This window comes from Lolium rigidum, chromosome 3, assembly GCF_022539505.1.
Source record: "Lolium rigidum isolate FL_2022 chromosome 3, APGP_CSIRO_Lrig_0.1, whole genome shotgun sequence".
NCBI classification, from domain to species: domain Eukaryota; kingdom Viridiplantae; phylum Streptophyta; class Magnoliopsida; order Poales; family Poaceae; genus Lolium; species Lolium rigidum.
In genome coordinates this window covers 400,533,404-400,551,176 of record NC_061510.1, presented here as the reverse complement: position 1 = coordinate 400,551,176, position 17,773 = coordinate 400,533,404, and the positions used below count along the sequence as shown (strand labels likewise).

At 48.8% G+C, this 17,773-nt stretch overlaps 2 protein-coding genes across 2 annotated transcripts; one reads left to right on the top strand and one right to left on the bottom strand.

Annotated features, from left to right (window-relative positions):
- Positions 1 to 9,708: 9,708 nt before the first annotated feature.
- LOC124697762 (BTB/POZ and MATH domain-containing protein 1-like) lies at positions 9,709 to 10,806 on the bottom strand. The gene has a single exon (XM_047230307.1). The coding sequence runs from the start codon at positions 10,804 to 10,806 to the stop codon at positions 9,709 to 9,711; it is 1,098 nt and encodes a 365-aa protein (XP_047086263.1).
- Positions 10,807 to 13,416: 2,610 nt separating this feature from the next.
- On the top strand, positions 13,417 to 15,364 carry LOC124704614 (60S ribosomal protein L13-1-like). The gene is made up of 5 exons (XM_047236886.1): positions 13,417 to 13,514; positions 13,689 to 13,819; positions 14,215 to 14,348; positions 14,739 to 14,897; positions 14,996 to 15,364. Exons 2-5 carry the CDS (start codon positions 13,711 to 13,713, stop codon positions 15,218 to 15,220), a joined length of 627 nt encoding a protein of 208 aa, XP_047092842.1. The 5' UTR covers positions 13,417 to 13,514; positions 13,689 to 13,710; the 3' UTR covers positions 15,221 to 15,364.
- Positions 15,365 to 17,773: the final 2,409 nt, after the last annotated feature.

Sequence of the window (17,773 nt, the reverse complement as noted above, 5' to 3'; positions counted from 1 at the left end):
GTTCTCACCCGAAGGCGCCCTTGATGGAGTGGATCTATCCACCCCGTCGAAGAACGCACCAGGTCGCCGCGTCAGAGGTCAACTTCATGGTGGCTCATTCGCTGCACCGCCACTGCGAGAGCCCGGTGAACACGTTGGAGCGCGTCGCTCTTCGCGTGATCCAGAAATCATGAGCCATCAGCACTCTCCGTCGTGACCAGCCCTAGGGACTCACCAAGGAGAATTGCTACTCCAGCCCCGTCCGCCGCCGCCGTTCGCGTTGGCAGCGCCCGAGGCGCCGAACTCATCGGCCTACGTCGTCTACAAGATTGGTGGTGACCCCGTGACTACCAATTCCTACATGACGCACCCAAGGAGATCCCGCACGGATACGCATGCGCATACGTGCCGACCGCAGCGACTCGGGCACCCTCGAACCAGGTTGCAACAGCGGGGACTTCGGAACAACAGGAGGAACATCGGAGGCAGCACCCCGAGAAGCAAACGTGGCTAGCTAAATACGCCACCCCGACAAAACTCCGCGAGCCCAGCTCCTGCAGCTTGGCTCGTAACCGGAAAAACAAGCATGGCTGGTAAAGTACGCCACTCCGGCCGAATCTTCGTGGTTCGGCACCTGCAGCCATCACCGCGGATCAGATTTGTACGATCCCGAAAGATCAGTTCGGCATGATGCCGAAGAGGAAGACGATCGGCTATACCAAGCCGTACCCCAACGAGTACGAATTGATCCCGCTACCACCCAAATATCGGCTCCCGACTTCACAAAGTTCAGCCGGATCGATGGTTCCAGCTCCATCGAACATGTGAGCCGATATTTGGCGCAACTGGGCATGATCTCGCGTCGGACGAGCTGCGCGTGAGGTACTTCTCACAGTCCCTCACAGGATCGGCTTTCGGTTGGTACACGTCGCCGCCACCGAACTCAGTCCAGTACTTGGAAGCAGCTGGAAGAACGGTTCCATGAGCAATATCACTCGGAGGCTTCCGAGGCCGGCATTGCCGATTTGGCACAAGTACGACGTAAGCGCGGGGAAACAAGTGTCGGAATACATCCAGCGCTTCAGGACCGTTAGGAACCGATGCTATTCGGTTCACGTAAGCGAAAAAGAAGCGACCGAGTTGGCGGTGGTGGGTCCGTCATCATCGATCAAGGACGTGGCCGCCCAAGCGGACTACCCTTCATTAGCACACATGGTGCGTAGGCTGCCGCCGTATGAACAGCGCCACCCGTGATGTCTACCAGGACAAATTCAAGCGCGTGGTTACCATGGTTGACGCAGGCGAAGATGAAGGCGCTATGGGAGACCAAGAAGTAGCAGTGGCTGAGTGGACTCGGGGAGGAACCCCCGTGTCCTGCAAATGGGTAAAGCCACCAGGGCCGCCCAGGGGATTTGATTTTGACGTGACCAAGACGGAGCAAATCTTCGACCTCCTGCTCAAGGAGAAACAAGCTGACGATCCCCGAAGGTCTCAAGTTCCCCACTGGCGCAAGAGCCGAACGGAAAGCCATACCGCAAATGGCACAACTCGCTCTCCCATGCCACCAACGACCGGCAGGGTGTGGCGTCGCACATCCAAGCGGCGATAGAGAAGGGGCGTCTAATTTTCAACCAAGACGCTATGAAGGTCGACACCCAACCCTTCCCGCCGTTAACATGGTGGAAGTCACCTTCCCCGAGGGTTGCCGCACAGTCCCTCGCTCAAGCATCAACATGGTAGGACCCGGGAACCACTCGGCAAAGATGGAGATGAGAGCAGCTGCTCTCGCAGCAAGGACACGAGAGGGGGCCGCTCCATGCGATCGACTCCGTCAAGATGGCAAGCGCTACGTCACGGAGGGGGAAGTGAAGAACATAAGATATCAACGACCCCTCTCTGATCACCTCCTCAACAAGTATGTGAGTCAGTACGACCAACGCCGGCGACACGGCGACGATGATGAGAGAGATCATCTGGCTAGAGGAGCCAGAAGATATCGTCGGCACGATCACAATGAGGAGGAGCACGAGCGCCGTGCCACGGAAAAGCTAAGGGAGCAAGATGACAACGCCAGGCACTGGGACTGCCCCTTCTTCAGACACTGCTGGGATTCAGGAATGAGCCGATTGCCAACAATCGGCAACCGCCCGAATGCAACCAGAAAAGAAGGAGGCAGCCAACGTGTCCGTGTTCGAGCGCCTAGGGCCTCTCCCACCACAAAACGGACGTGCTGAGATCCCTCGGTTGGAAGATCTCGAGGATTCGGAAGACGAGGGGGAAGACGAAGAAGACAGTACCACCGTCCAAGGTGGTGCCCCGATGGTCTCAGCCATTCACAAAAGCGCAGTGGTTCAGCGATTGCGCTAGCCCGGAGGAAGCCGAAAGGTTATACTTGCATACGCCGAGGAAGGCACGACCTGATTTGGCTGCGAAAGTCCAGAGGACCCCGGATGAAGAGGGACTGCCGCAAAGAAAAGAGTGGCGCCCAAGCAAAGGAAAGCCGATGATGAAACATCGGCTGGCACAAACGTGGTGCTCGTTCGTCCGGCGAAGTGTAGGGCTCCACGATTACACGATGCACTCGAGGTGGACGACAAGAACGCACCAACGTGATAAAGTCGGAGATTGGGCTGGTTTTGTCTACCGGCCTGGGCGAGTAGCAAAACTACGTCAATAAGCAACGTGGCAAGGCTGATCCTTGCGATCGGCCCTCCGAAACTGTGAAGGAATATTACAAAACCTTCACCGAGCAAGCAACGTGGAGGCCGATTCCAGCGATCGGCCAAAATTATCCTCACCATCCATTCTGCCTGGGATCAATGTTTGACCCAACAGGGACTGCCTGACGAGCCGATACCATCAATTCTCTTGACAGAATCGGCTCGGGGGGGGGCACCTAGATGGATAATACTAAGTATGGGGGCCGATACACAAATCGGCCTAAAATTTTTAAACATTTTACAGCCGATGCAAGGGCATCGACTTTAGAATTGAGAAGTAGCCGATGCGCGGCCATCGACTCCAGAGGAATAACTGTTACGATCAGAGGATCAATGAAGCACGAAGGGGGATTTTAATGGAAGAACTCCTCAATGGAGTAATTTAAGGGCCCGGATCCTCTCTTCAAGAGCAGCCTGGACGTGCAGATCAGGTCGAGGATGGATCGCATTAGATCCGCCAAAGGAAAGGAGCCGATCTGACCAGCAGGGCGCTAGGAGCGGACTGAAGAAGCTCTGGGGCAACCCACCTTGAAGGCTCTCCGAAAGCCGATTTATGTGCAAATCGGCCGGCTCCGCATGATCAAGCCCGTGTTAATTCAGCTAAGTTACGCGTCCTCGTCTCCGTTTTTGCCTTGGTCAAGACTCGGGGGGCAGCAGGCCTGGTGGATGTTCTATGTTGCTCTGTTTAAAGAGCCGATTGGGATACCATCGGCTGATCCTTCGTTGCAACCTTCTTCACAAATGATGAGTATTGAAGAGGATTATTGGGTTTGGTTAGAAAAGTTCAAAGGTTTTCCCGAAGATCCCGCATTTTCTCGCCGATTTAGAAAATCATCGCTTGAAGAAGGGAAGGGCGATTTTAGAGGACCGATGCGGTGCTATCGGCTCATTACGCATTGGCAAAGGGGACGAATCGGCAAGGTCAGTAGAAGAGGGAATTGGCTCAATTAAACTCAAAGGAAATCGGCAAAATCAAATTGAGGAAAAGTTCTTCATTAATAGGCAAGATTTCTTACATAAAGAGCCAATTACTCTCAAAAGGAAATACTAGGGGATACATTGCCCCATCTACTACTACTGGCCCTATTCTAGAAGTCCTATCTACGGGCCATCACCGCCCTCATCGTCGCCGTAGTCGCTGCCGTCGGCGCTGCTCCCGGCGGGTTCATCGTCGCTCCAATGGCCACCGACCGGGCCCTCGTTGTCTTCATCTTCTTCGTCAGCGTCGTCTTCGTCACTGTCGAAGTCGCTCAGGTTGCCCGGCCAAGGGCAGAACCGCTTGGCCGGTGGCTCGTCGGAGGAGCTGTCGTCGTCGTCCTCCTCCTCTTCCTCCTCCTCCACCCCCTCGGAGGAGGTGAAGTCATCCCAGGAGAAGCGATCGTCATCGCTCTCCTCCTCCGGTTCCCCGTTGGCGAGAAAGCGGAGGTCGCTTTCCCCGTCCGTCGAAGACTGGTCGTCCTCGGGCCAGATGGAGAAGTCATGGTCTGACTCGTCCCCGGCCGCAATGGCGCGGCGGATGTTGGCCGCGTGGACTTCTGCCGAGTCGTACTCCGGCGTCGGCTCGCGGGATGTGGAGGACTGGCTGGAAAGATCCGATGGAGCAGAGGAAGAAGAAGACATTTTGATGCAGGAGGGTTTTTTGGGATGCTAATGCGAAGGAGATGCAGAGGAGAACTGTTCGTGGCAGTTAAATAAAAGGGGATATAGTGGAAATTCAATGCCACAGCAGTTTCCGAGGAAGTAGTGCCAAGACTGTCAAACCGTGCGGAGAAATTGAAAAGGCAAGTAATCATGATGAAGGACTCTGCGACGGTTCTGCTCTGCCACGACATGACCCTACGAAAGAGAAGCGTAATGATTTTGGAAATGTCATTTCCAAAACCAGGGGGGCATGTGTTATCACCAGAATTTGACCGAGTCAGAGGTGGGCCGCGATCAAGATGGACGTGAAGATTATGCATGGAAGAAAATACGTGAATCGGCCTTGTTTACCAAGTTGGGCTAAACTGCCCATGTATCTGTAACATATTAGATCGCATCTTAGTTTAGAAGTTAGAGTTTTACCCGTGCACGGTTTGGTGCACACCCACATTAGAAAGTCCCCTGGACTATAAATATGTATCTAGGGTTTATGGAATAGACAACAACCAACGTTCAACACAAACCAATCTCGGCGCATCGCCAACCCCTTCGTCTCAAGGGTTTCTCCGGTAAGCACCATGCTGCCTAGATCGCATCTTGCGATCTAGGCAAAGACGAGCCCGCCCACGTTGTTCATGCGTTGCTCGTACTGAAGCCTTTTTGATGGCGAGCAACGTAGTTATCATAGATGTGTTAGGGTTAGCATTATTCTTAGCATCATATGCTGTCGTAGTGCAACCCTTGCGCATCTAGCCGTCCTTGTGCCTCATCATGGGTGCAGGGGCGGCACCCCGCTTGATCGTGATCTAGTAGATCTGATCCGTTACGATTGCTCCTTGATTCATCAGGGATTAGTTTAATATCTGCAATAGTTAGGCCTTACAAAGGGTTGGAGGATCCAGCGGCGTGTAGGGTGTAGTTTGCTGGCCCTAGACAGATGTTCCGAGGATCAACCTCGTGTTGGTTTTTAGGCCTTGTCTAGGGCTGTCTTACGGTCACCGTGCGCGAGCGCGAGGCCCAATCGTGAGTAGGATGATCCGATTATGCGGTGAAAACCCCGCATCGTCGTGGATCTCATATGCTTTATCTTGATCAAGCAGGACCACCATATATTCGGCCACCTTGGACGAATCATGGGTGGATCGGCTCCATGAGCCGATTCACAGGATAACCTGAGAGCCGATCGAGGCTCGTATTTAACGTGTACGTGTGCGCCCTGCAGGAAACTAAGCGAGGCATCATCCACACCTTCCTGACCAGGTATAGGTCAGGTGGCACGCCCTTGCAATTTGCATCGGCGCGCGACCAGGAGGCTTTGCGGGCCGTCGCTCTGAGGGACTGGGGCCAGCCGCAGCCCTAGTTGTTCCCGGCTCTACGGTGTTGGCCAGTCACTGCCCGCCGGTGGGTTTCTGACGCCAACACCTGCACAGAGATTTTTCGGCCCCATGGAGATTTGGGCTCTGCCCGTTTGGTAGGTCGGTTTTAGGCCTTGTAGCATCCCAGAACGGCGCCAGTACTGTTTGGTTGCAACCCATAATCCGGTTTTGCTTACCTCTTCCCTTTAGTGGTGAGGTTACCAGCGATCAACAACACAAGCAAGAACACAATCATAGATGACAGAGAACTTAACAGTGATCATAGACGACACAAGTTCATGACACACCATTTTGCAAACACGATCATAGTTCTGGACATGGCAGATATGATCATAGTTCAACACACTAGACACGAACAGGAAGTAGACACGACATGGTACCATGTTATCTTCATACATGATGCTCGGAGACGATACACCTTGTGTCATCGCCATTGTACGGGCACCTGCTCACCACCTCAGTGCAGGTGTGGTTGAAGATGTCCACACTATACTCCAAGGAGGACACCTTCCTGAAGGTGAGGAACTGGCCTACCTTGAGCTGATGGGCGATGGCGAAGGCCGTCCATCCCTGGTCGATGAATGCGTCATTGTCTTTTCTCCTCGTAGTCATCCTCCAGTTGCATCCGGTGTTGGTGGTGACGATGATGTTGGAAGGAATTTCTCCGAACCACTTGACGAAAGCTTTAGGGATCATGAGCCGCCGAAGGTGGGCTTGAAGATGATGCAAAGGAATTGGTCCAACTCTGCCTCCTCGTGGAAGTGGTTGAGCTTAGCCGGCCTTCCACGACGCTTCTTCGTCGGTCCCTCGCCGAGAACCTTAGCAGGTGACCCAAGCATGATCTTCTCAGTCTGCCAGAAGAACACATGTCATTAGAGGTGTGCCTGCTCACAAGTAGTTTAGATGAAAACGGACATTGATTAGATTAGTAAGGCCTCATATATTTGCTCACACGACAGGCATAGGGAGTGACCACAAACTAAGTGTAGTGTGCAACGACTATGGCACACATGACTAAGTTTGAGGCCACCACCTAGCCTTTCATTGTGCCTTTGTTGAATCATTGGCTAACGCAAATGAGGCCTCATACATTTGGTCACATGGCAGTCAGAGGGACTGTCCCCAAACTAAGTCTTGTGTGCAACAAATATGGCACACACGACTAAGTTTGAAGGCAGCACCTTGCCTTTCATTGTGCCATTCTTGAAGCATTGGCCAATGCACTAGACAAACCAAAACGAGGCCTCATATGTAGGATCACACGGCAGGCAAAGGGATTGTACGCAAACTAAGTTTAGTGTGCCAGTAATATGGCACACATGTCTAAGTCTGAGGGCAGCACCCTGCCTTCCGTTGTGTGCCATAGTTGAATCATTGGCCAATGCAGAACCAAAGAAGCAGAAACATGCAAAGCAGGATATCAGAGGCCTCATACAATGAGGACATATGGTGCAGATGTTTGACCAGAACCAATGTCATGGTCATGTTAAGTCATGCCATAAGTTCTGATCAATCATCTCCTCATACTATGATCCCAAGTTATAATCATTGACCTAGTTCAATCAAGAAACAACACAAGTAACAGTTCAAATTGATTACATTACGAGTGGTACTTAGGGTATATTACAAATTCTACTTAGGCCACATTACAAATTCTCCTACGGTACATCTAGAACACATTCATCACTCGTCACAAGTAGCCATGATCCTCTTTTGCTTGTCCTTGATTGCAAAGTTCACTTGAAGCATATCGTATATGTCATACTCTAGCTTTCTCTTCTCAGCCTTCAAAGCCTTTTTTTTCTTCCTCCCATTCCCGTTTCTTAGCCCTCATCACTTGTGCTTGTGTTCTGCAGATTCTTGAGCATAGCAACTTCGTTCTTCAAGTCCTCCCACTCCTCTTGCGTCTGAACAAACTAGTGCGACTCAGCTTAATCTTTCGCACAACAATCACAACATGCTAAACCCGAACAAAAAAAACCTTTCCCTCTATGGATGCACAGTAAAATCTGGCAGTTTCACTAATCCAAAGCCCGGTCTATGAAGGATCTACCGTGATTGAAGATTAAAGTAACATATAAGCAAATCGAGACTGTGAACAACAAGAACTGGACAAGAACAGCAAGCAATGGCGAGGAACACGTTGCAAACATCAATCCGAACTCTATCCCAAATGCCCGACAATGGCATGTTCTGGTAGAACGAGTACGAAGGTGAGTAGGAGAGGTCGTTACCGCCATTGTTCCGGCCGAGGACGAGCTCGAGGTCGCGGGCGAACTCGAGATGCCGATGAAGACTGCGGAGCAGGTTCCGGCTGATGTCACGCTGCTGCTCGCCAACGTCTCCTCCTCCGGTACCGGTGCTCCTCCGTGCGACGGTCCGGCGGATTGGTCGGAGGGAGGGGAACCGCCGGGTGATGTGACAGTTTGGGGGAGATGAGAGTGCGGTCACGAGTGAGAGGAAGGAGGGAGGAGCGGTGAGGCTAATTATGGCGCATGTTCCCGAAGAGACGCGGCGTTTCCGCCTCCCTTTCCCACGCGTGCAGCCTTCTGGCCGCAACGGGCCTGGCCCCGGAGAAACTGCCATTCCGGCGCCTGTCCCATGGTGCTTTGAGACCTGGTTCATGCAAAAACGCAGAGGCCTGCAGGTATCCAAACGAGCCGAAATTTGTTGGGCCGATGCGAGCCAAGGTCCATCCAAGCTACTAAACGCGCCCTAGAGCTCCGCTCTGAAAACCCGAGATCTCATAGCGAGAATGAACTGATGCTCTTTTGAAAGTCTCTCCTCCCACAGTGAAACTTTTTTTTTGGAGACCCACAGTGAAACTGACATCGAATCCCTCTTTTTCTTCCAGCAGCCTGCCAACGTGCTCGGCCATGTCGGATGGTGGCATGTAGATCCTCCGAAACGATTTGATTCAGCTACGATGAATTCGATCGTCAGGCGATTATCCATAAGGTATGCAGAATTCTCGATCTCACCTCCTCCTTTTGAAAGAAGAAATCCGTGGAGCAATGTGACGTGCACTAGCCCATCAGCCTATGCATGCCTCCTCTGTGAATACTCCCACTCTCACAGTTTATTAGGCGTGCGCGTACCGCTAGGTCTCAAATTTAATTAAGTTAGCATTAGTTATATGTTATAAAAATTATATCATTAGAAAGTTTAGATGTTCTATTTTCTAATAATATATTTTGCATTATATACTTTAAATTATATAGGTTAGGCGACTTAGGGATACAGGAAAGACTAGTAACTGAGACGGAGGAAGTATATATATTAATATAATGGTGGAGTTCATTTGTTCAAGATAACACACTATCATGGTGATGATGGGAATGGCAATCCTATTTCTGATGTCGAATTCTGAGGATATCATGGTGATGATGGGAACGACAATCCTATTTCTGATGTCGAATTCTGAGGATATCATGGTGATGATGGGAATGGCAATCCTACTTTTGATCCTATTTCGTTCTCATGGAATACTATAGAAAATATTAGAACCCTAAAATTTCTTTCATGTTTACTATGGTGATTCTCATGGTGTACATCGTACATTTATAGATGTACACGGAGAAAATCTAGTCCTAGTCTATCTATTTATGTATACGTATTCTAACAAAAACAACATGTTAATATGTGGACCATCTGGGTGTTAGATGTTCAACACAGGTTGTTGCACACAAGAAGGAAAGGTCTGCACAAGAGTGAGGGCAAGTGTCATACCGAAGTAGTTGTAGACAAGCGTGATATATACAAAATTCAAGACTGAACCAAACATATCTATAGGTTCAGTTTTGTACGGGTTGATTTTCATGCCATACTATCACTTGAGAACTAAACCTATTCCCTCCTATACATATTAGTTGCAACTAATATAAATATATCTAGATTTATTTTAGTTCTAGATACATTTATACTAGTAGCAGAATGCTGACAAGCAATTTATATAGTGTAGCAAGTCTACCACTGCAGCCGCTCATGAGAGGCTATATATGGCTATCCAGGGACTTTCTTCTCTTCTCAAGTGCTTCCACTGCGAGATATGGGCAAGTCGCCATGAGATCCTGGAAGCCCTGGGATGCCACTACGGCGTCCATCGTCCATGGCATCGATATCTCGATAAACTGAAGGCAAGCACTCTTAAGCTCATCGCAGCTATGTTGGTCGGCTAAAGCCAGCGTGGTTGCCACTGTGTCCTCGTTCAGATCCTCGCAGAGGATGCTTTGGCAGACCAGCTTGAGCCTCTCCATGGCGTACCTATCCGCAGCTACCAGCAGCAACCGGATCATCTCGGTGTTGTCGTCTCCCTCGAGATCTTTGGCGGGTAAAGAATCAGTGTAGATGTAGTGGAGCATGGCCCTGAAAACGGCAGGCTGCATGTCTTGGATGGTTACGCGTTGCCCCGTCGTCGTCGCCTCCCTCATTGGCCCGTAGAGCTCCGCTCTAAACACAGGCGACCGCATGGCGAGAACTAACCTATGCCCTTGGAAAGTCTCTCCTCCGACGCTGAGGCTGAGATCAAACCCATCCTTTCCTTCCAGAAGCCTGCCAACGTGATCAGCCATGTCGGATTGCGGAATGCTGATCTTGGGGAAGGATCTGGTTTGGGTTACATGTGGCTTTTTAACAACGGTGACGATGCATTCAATCGTGAGGCGATCATCCCTGAGGTATCTGGAATTCTCGATCTCGCTTCGCCTTTTGAACTGAGCATGCTGTGGAGCAAACGCGATGGAACTATCATCGGAGTTGAAAATCCTAGGTCCGGTTTTATGCACAGAAGACGATAATCCGGTGTGCTGGTCGACCAGCCTGAGGTCGCAGGACGCCAGGACTTGAGCAGCCTCGCCCAAAAGCTGGAGGAAAACGGAGATGTAATCTTTGGATTCTTTGCCGCTGCCATCAGGGTAGAAGCGGATGGCCCAATCGTGGCCGCCAACAGCAAAGATCCCGGACCGTATGTGGCTGCTGTTGTCGTTGCCCATACCCCTGTACTTGCTGTAACCAAAGATATCGAACACATGTGTGACTTGGTCCATGTCGGGGGTGCACGTAGACGTAGACACTGCCTCAAAGGCCTTCATCTAATTAGTGATTACCAGGAGGAAGATCGCCGGCCGGAAAAGAAAGAATCGCCCTGACGGAGAGGGAGACGGCGACGGATTGTTGATAGTGTCGAAAGAAAAGCGCATCAATCTCTAGAGGGAATCAGAAGGAAGGAGAACAAGCTATATAGGCGAGTAGATCGAATCTTGAGACATCAGATGGTAACCGGAGACAGAGGTGGCATCGAAGACGGAGATGTACCCGTCGTTATTTTTCCTTTTGTGTGGCGGTATTGTAAACAGAGATTAAGCCCATAGTATTGATGGGCCTGCGTTTTCTTATTTGCCACTTTCCAGAAACCCAAGCGAAGCGCGTGTTTCTAACAAGGAGTGAGTGGAGAAAGTCCAGCGCAAATAGCAGAAAAACTGTTGAGTGTGGCCTTTACATGTACGTCTTTATTTTCAAATATTTAAAATTTGTATTTTAATTTTTTTTTAAATTGAAGCAAAATTCTAGAGGTAGCGAATGGTATATGCTATAATGGTGTAAAAATTCTCAATGCAAACTAATTTGTATTATAGGTTACGCGCAATTGATAATCTAATAAATTTTATAGTCTTGTAATGTGCACTGTTCACTATAATTTTTTTGCATTTTGTTACTTTTGTGTAGTCTAGAAAATGAAGTAATTTATATTGAGATTTTACAACATTGTATTATACTCATTAGTTGTCTCTTATTTTTTTTCAATTTTTATAAGTTTAGATATGAATTCCGAGTGTTTGCAAATAAGGGGTTACGCCTAGCTGGGCCTCCGTTTAAGTTCTTCCAAAACTGTTCGGTTATCTGGGATTTCATGGAGCTCTGGCCACGTGTGACACTAGAACAATGACTCTGATCGTTTTTCTTCAATTTTCCTCTAGCCAAATTCTCTTAATAGAAAAACAAGTTACTACCTCCATCCTAAAGCTTACGTCCTATTTTTTTTTAGAAAGTCAAACGTGAAAGCTACTAGATAGATCAGGAGAAAACAGTTGTCCTAAAAATTTTTGTAGAAAAATCCTAAAGGATAGAAAAATACAAAACTATCCCTAGGGTTTCCTGCACTCGCCGAAGCCAGCGGCCGCCGCCAAACTCCAACACCGCCTAGACGAGCGTTGGAAGAGACGCCGAGCCTCCACCATTGCCAGATCCAAAAGAGCATCATCGCCAATGAGGCTTTGCGAGTCGATGAACAAGCTCTCTGCAAGCAGCGAGGCACATGTCGATGTGGCATGTTGACGGGAGGACGTCCCCGTGCTATCTTGGATCAAGATCCGCTGTATCCCTTCAACGAAGTCAAGGAAGAACATCAAATCCACCACCTCCTGACCAACATCCTTGCTCTAGAGCATCCACCTCGCCCTGACCCCCAATGCCATCGTGGATAACGACAAACGTCGGCGACACTTCGACAAACAGATCTCGTCAGATCTGAAGAACGGCGAGAAGACCAAGCTAGCGACCCAAAAAATCGACAAGCACACTTTGCCAACAACTCCGAGACGTCGCCGTGAAGGTCGTCGCCGTGTGGGAGTGGAGATGAGGCAGATTTATTTGTCCGGGTGCCGCTCCCACCACCCCAACGACGCACCACAACAGACAAGCCCTCGCTACATAATGGAAGAACGAGGTCCCCTCCCCTCTTGCCGCCGGAGCGACAAGCGGAGAGAGAGGGGCGCAACTCTCACACCGGTGAAGATGGGATCTGCCGCCGCCGCCTGGGAGATAGAGCAGCAGGGCAAAACCGCTTCGTTTAAAAACAAGGTCATCTCTTGGGATCCGCCAGCGTTAGCAGAAACTCCATTGATAGCTATGTATAGCCTCTCATTTTTTTGAGGGGATGTATAGCTCTGATGAATTGTAGGAGGAGAGAGAGAGGGAGAGGATAGTAAATTGGACTTGTCTACGTGATGTTCCGAACCCAGACTCACAAGCCCAGTCGCTCTTTTCCACAGAAGGGCAAGCCCACACATTCTTTTAACGAAGCCCCAAAGCCCGCACTTATAGCCCATGTGCCAAATGGACCAGAATCTCGGCCTCGCATTCGCAAGGAGGAAAACCCTAGCAATTCAAACTACATCGTTTACATGATCAAACAATATAAAAGACATATAACATGCTCAAAATTCAAATAACAAGCTAAATTTAAGTTTATTTTAGGTATATTATGAATATATAGTTTTTTTAAATAAAATTTCATGATATTGTGATATCAGGATACATGTGATACTGTACTGCTGACAAGAAAACTTAGTATTTGTTTGTTTGTTTGAGGGCGACAAGAAAACCTAGTTTTTTTTTTTTTTTTGAAAACACAATATATTGAGCTAGCAAGCCGCCTCATTAAAAACCTTCCAGTCCCTTACGGTACCCTGGTAAGGAAAAGAGCAAGAAAACCTTGCTCTCGATGGCTTGATCTTTGCACCAGTAAATAAGCAAAACTGAAAGCCGGTCTACGTGCTCTTCCGAACCCAGACTGACAAGCCCAGTCGTTCTTTTCCACGGAACTGCAAGGCGCAAGCCCACACATTCTTTTAACAAAGCCCATGGGCCGATAACTGACAAATGGACCAGCCTCGCATCCGCAGGGATGAAAACCCTAGCAATTCTAGCACTATAAAGTCCCTCATCGTCTCCCACCTCTCGCGCCGCCACTTCACTCCCCGCAAAACCCTAGCCCTCTCCCGCGCCGCCGCCGCCCCAGGTTCGTCCTCCCCGCTTCTTCCACCCCGCTCCATCCCGTCGATTTAATTTCTCGCACTTTCGATTCGACTCGCCGCGGGTTCTTCATCTTTGCTCTGAGCCGCCCGTGCTCCTCTCTAGTTTTGGATCGCGTTCTTGCTGTCGTCTGATTGAATCGATTCGTGTGCGGTTCCAGGTAAGAAGGAGAGGAGGCCGAGATGGTGAAGCACAACAACGTCATCTCCAGCGGCAACGTCAAGAAGGACTGGCAGAGGCATGTCAAGACGTGGTTCAACCAGCCGGCCCGCAAGCAGAGGCGCCGCATCGGTGAGCAACCCACCAGATCCTGTCTCTTTTTTGTTTGTTTGTCTTGCAAGAATCTTAGCTGCCTTGTACGTCGGCAACATCTGTGATCTAGGAAGTGAAGTTCCCTGCGATTATGGTAGATGTTCGAGTTGGTTACAAGTTTTGTTGTTCGGGTCTGTTCGTTTGAATTAGACAGTGCTCTAGATTCCCAAAGAACTTCTGTCTGGTGACAGGTTTAGTTAATCTATTTACTACTGGCAAATCATTTATGAACCATAGGTACTAGACCTACATCTGATTGTATAAAAATGCGTCTGATTTATTGCTGCGTTTGACTAGTTGCGTTCACTGATTTACTTGTCGTTTACCACTTTGATTCAATTAGGAACCATCTTCTTAACATGTTTTGTGAACAGCTCGCCAAAAGAAGGCTGTGAAGATCTTCCCACGCCCAACATCTGGACCTCTTCGCCCCATTGTGCAATGCCAGACTCTCAAGTACAACATGAAGGCCAGGGCTGGCAGGGGATTTACTCTTGAGGAGCTCAAGGTGATAATTCGTTTCTTCATTTCCCTTTCCATTTGAATTGCCTGCGTACATGTACAACTTTCAAAAGCTATCTTGCTTTAATAAGATAATATCAAATGCACCTATTAGTCCATTTCTGACAGAGCTGATTGGCTTTTACTTGTTTCAGACTTATGTATGTTTGTATGCCATTAAATTTTCATATAGTAACAAACTGTCTAATTGTGCTGTTAGCTATGCATTGTTCTTACCTTTCTATGAGAGAAAGATGCCTAATGCTTAATATGTACGGTGCTAGATTTTAAAATATGTATCTTGGGAATGAGGTTATCTGTTGATGAACAACCATGGTTGTGCATGTATTTTGCAATATCATTTATCTCTGCTGACATGTTTATGCTGCAACTGTAGGCTGCTGGCATCCCGAAGAAGCTGGCTCCCACAATTGGCATCTCTGTGGACCACCGCCGCAAGAACAGGTCACTTGAGGGTCTGCAGACCAATGTCCAGAGGCTGAAAACCTACAAGGCCAAGCTTGTTATCTTCCCAAGGCGTGCTCGCAAGGTCAAGGTATGCCTTCTGTTTTTCTTACTCTGTTTCTCTGTATTTTTCTTCTGGTGATATTGTTTTGTGTTGCTGCACCTTCTGATCACATTCCTTTGTCTCAGGCTGGTGATTCTACCCCAGAGGAGCTTGCCAACGCCACCCAGGTCCAGGGCGACTACATGCCCATTGCTCGTGGCGAGAAGCGCTCTGTGGAGGTTGTCAAGGTGACAGAGGAGATGAAGGCATTCAAGGCCTACGGCAAGCTCCGTGTCGAGAGGATGAACCAGCGCCAGCTTGGGGCCCGTCTGAAGAAGGCTGCCGAGGCAGAGAAGGAGGAGAAGAAGTGATGAGCTCTTCTGATCGTTGCCAAGTGCTAGTTTCTAAGTTTTTGTTTTGCCCTCGTTGGACACCTTGTTGTTTGATACCTGATATACTTATTCGCATGATCTGCTATCGAATCTTATGCTATGAGTGTCTTTGGATATTTTGCATGTGATTCTATGTTCTATTTCTGCCTATTCAAGGATCTTGATGTGTTTACACCTTTATTGTAGACTAGCAAAAGTGCCAGTGCCTTGCAGGATGACACTTCTCCTGCTTGTGCCATCGAAAAAATTGTTTACATGGATGAGGAGCTTAAAAGTTACTTTAAACATGCCCGCATGTTGCCGTGAAAATATGCTATGCATTACGAAGGATTGATTTACTTTATCACAAGGTATAAACAAATCTATATATTGTGCGATGCCAAAACTGAAATATATTGGTGTTCTTCTATTCATGATGAACATGATTTAAAAAGCCATGGATGAGGAGCTTAAAAGTTACTTTAAACATGCCCGCATGTTGCCGTGAAAACATGCTATGCATTACGAAGGATTGATTTACTTCATCACAATTCACAAGAGAGCTTAGAGCATCTCCAGTCGCGTCCCACAAACGGCGTTTGGGGGACGGCGGACAAGAAATGGGGAAAATCGCGTCCCAGTCGCGTCCCCCAAAGCTAAATAGCGCCTCATTTTGTGTCCGGCGTCCCCTGTAGAGACTCCATGATGGAGTCTCTACCGGGGACGCCGGACACAAAATGAGCGCCCACATGCATGCATGCAGCCTCTTTCCCCACATGCTAGTCTCTTTCCCCATATTTTCTCTCACCTACTTTTCCCACATGAGGTGGTCCCCTCTATTAAAATGCATGCATCCGGACGCTGTTTGAGGGACGCGGCTGGAAAGGGACTCTTTTTTTACAGATTTTTTGTCTCTTTTTGTCCGGCGCGGTCCCAAACGTCCCTCAAATCATTTGTGCCGGACGCTTTTTGAGGGACGCGACTGGAGATGCTCTTAAAAGTTACTTTAAACTTGCCCGCATGTTGCCGTGAAAATATGCTTATGCATTACCAATGATTGATTTACATTATCACAAGATATAAACAAATCTATATAGATAATAATTGTGCGATGCCAAAACTGAAATATATTGGTACAAAAATCTTTTGAAATGATAGATCACAATTAATATCCTAGGATTAAATAGAAAATTCCAAAATACAGCCAACTAAGCAAAAGAATCACTCGAAAGTAAATCATGGGTTTACGTCTGAGTTGTCAGTCAGGTGAGACCAGGACCAAACACAAAACATAGCACCCGGACAATTAGAATTCAATTTTTTTTTGTCGAAGAGTGATCTGTAAAATTATAAAGCAACTCAGTAGATGATTCAGGTCGTGACCAACAAAGTTCGGTTAGATGGCGGAATGCTCCCCTCGCAAGGGCGCTACCCTTTGAAATATGTTAAGTTGCGTGGGCCGCCCCCGTCCCGTCCATCCACCACTTACCCTTCACACCCGAACAAGAAAAAACCATGGCGCGTCCCCCTCTCTCTTCCCTCTTAAATTCCTCCCCAAATCCCTCAGATCTGAAGATTTCTCCGTGGGATTTGGTCTCCATCCCTCTCTTAGGTATTTTCTTTCGATCCCACCAAATTTATTCGAAAATCTTGTCTCATTAGACCCAATTTTTTTGGTAGTACTGATGAAACCCTAGATCTTCACAGATTTCGAAATTTGTGTGGTCTTGTGGATTTTGTTTTAGTTTGATAGTTTTATTACCCTCTAGATTGGCCTATTTTGCTAGTTAGAGTTATGGTATTTGATTATGATTTTGTTGTCAATATTGCCATGTATAGTTTGAGCTTGGTATTGTAGATCTAGATACGGAGAAGAGGGTAGCGCCCTGGGAAAAGGCGCTACTAAAAATGGCCAGATTTTGAATATTTTTCAAAAAGAGGTCAAATCGTGCTGAACTTTTGAAAAAGGTCAAATTTGTCGAAATCGACCCGTCTCTGCATTCTCCCTCACCACGAGCCCCTCCTCTCTTCCTTACCCGCAAACATCTGCTCTTTGCCGCGGCGTTGGCAACCCTGGTGCAACAGCTAGCCACGGGCGCAAGTGGTGCCGTACGAAGGCGGAATGCTGGAGCTTGCGACAGCTAGCAGGGCGACCGGGGCAAATGTGCGGTTCTTGGCTTGGGGATCCTTGGCGCGGGTTCGCCGGAGCTCATGAGGGCGATGCCCGGCTGTAGCTAACTGCGTGGCCGGCGCAACGCCGCGTGATGCAGTTCTAGCAGCGCGTGCTCGTTCGTCGAGTTGCGCGCGAAGCGGGGGACAGCGCGGCTGCTTCGACGGTGGAGGGCCAAGTCGGTGTGGCGCAGCACACATGCGCAGGAGGGAGTTTTTCACGCGGTAGGCAGGAGACGGGGGAGCAGGAAGGAGCCGGGTGAGGAGAAGATGAGAAACGAACCAGTATGATGGCATCTGGCCGTATTATGTATTTTGGTGGGAGGGCAAAACTCCAAAAAAACTGTTGGCTGTATTACTCTATTACAAAACTGTTATCACCAG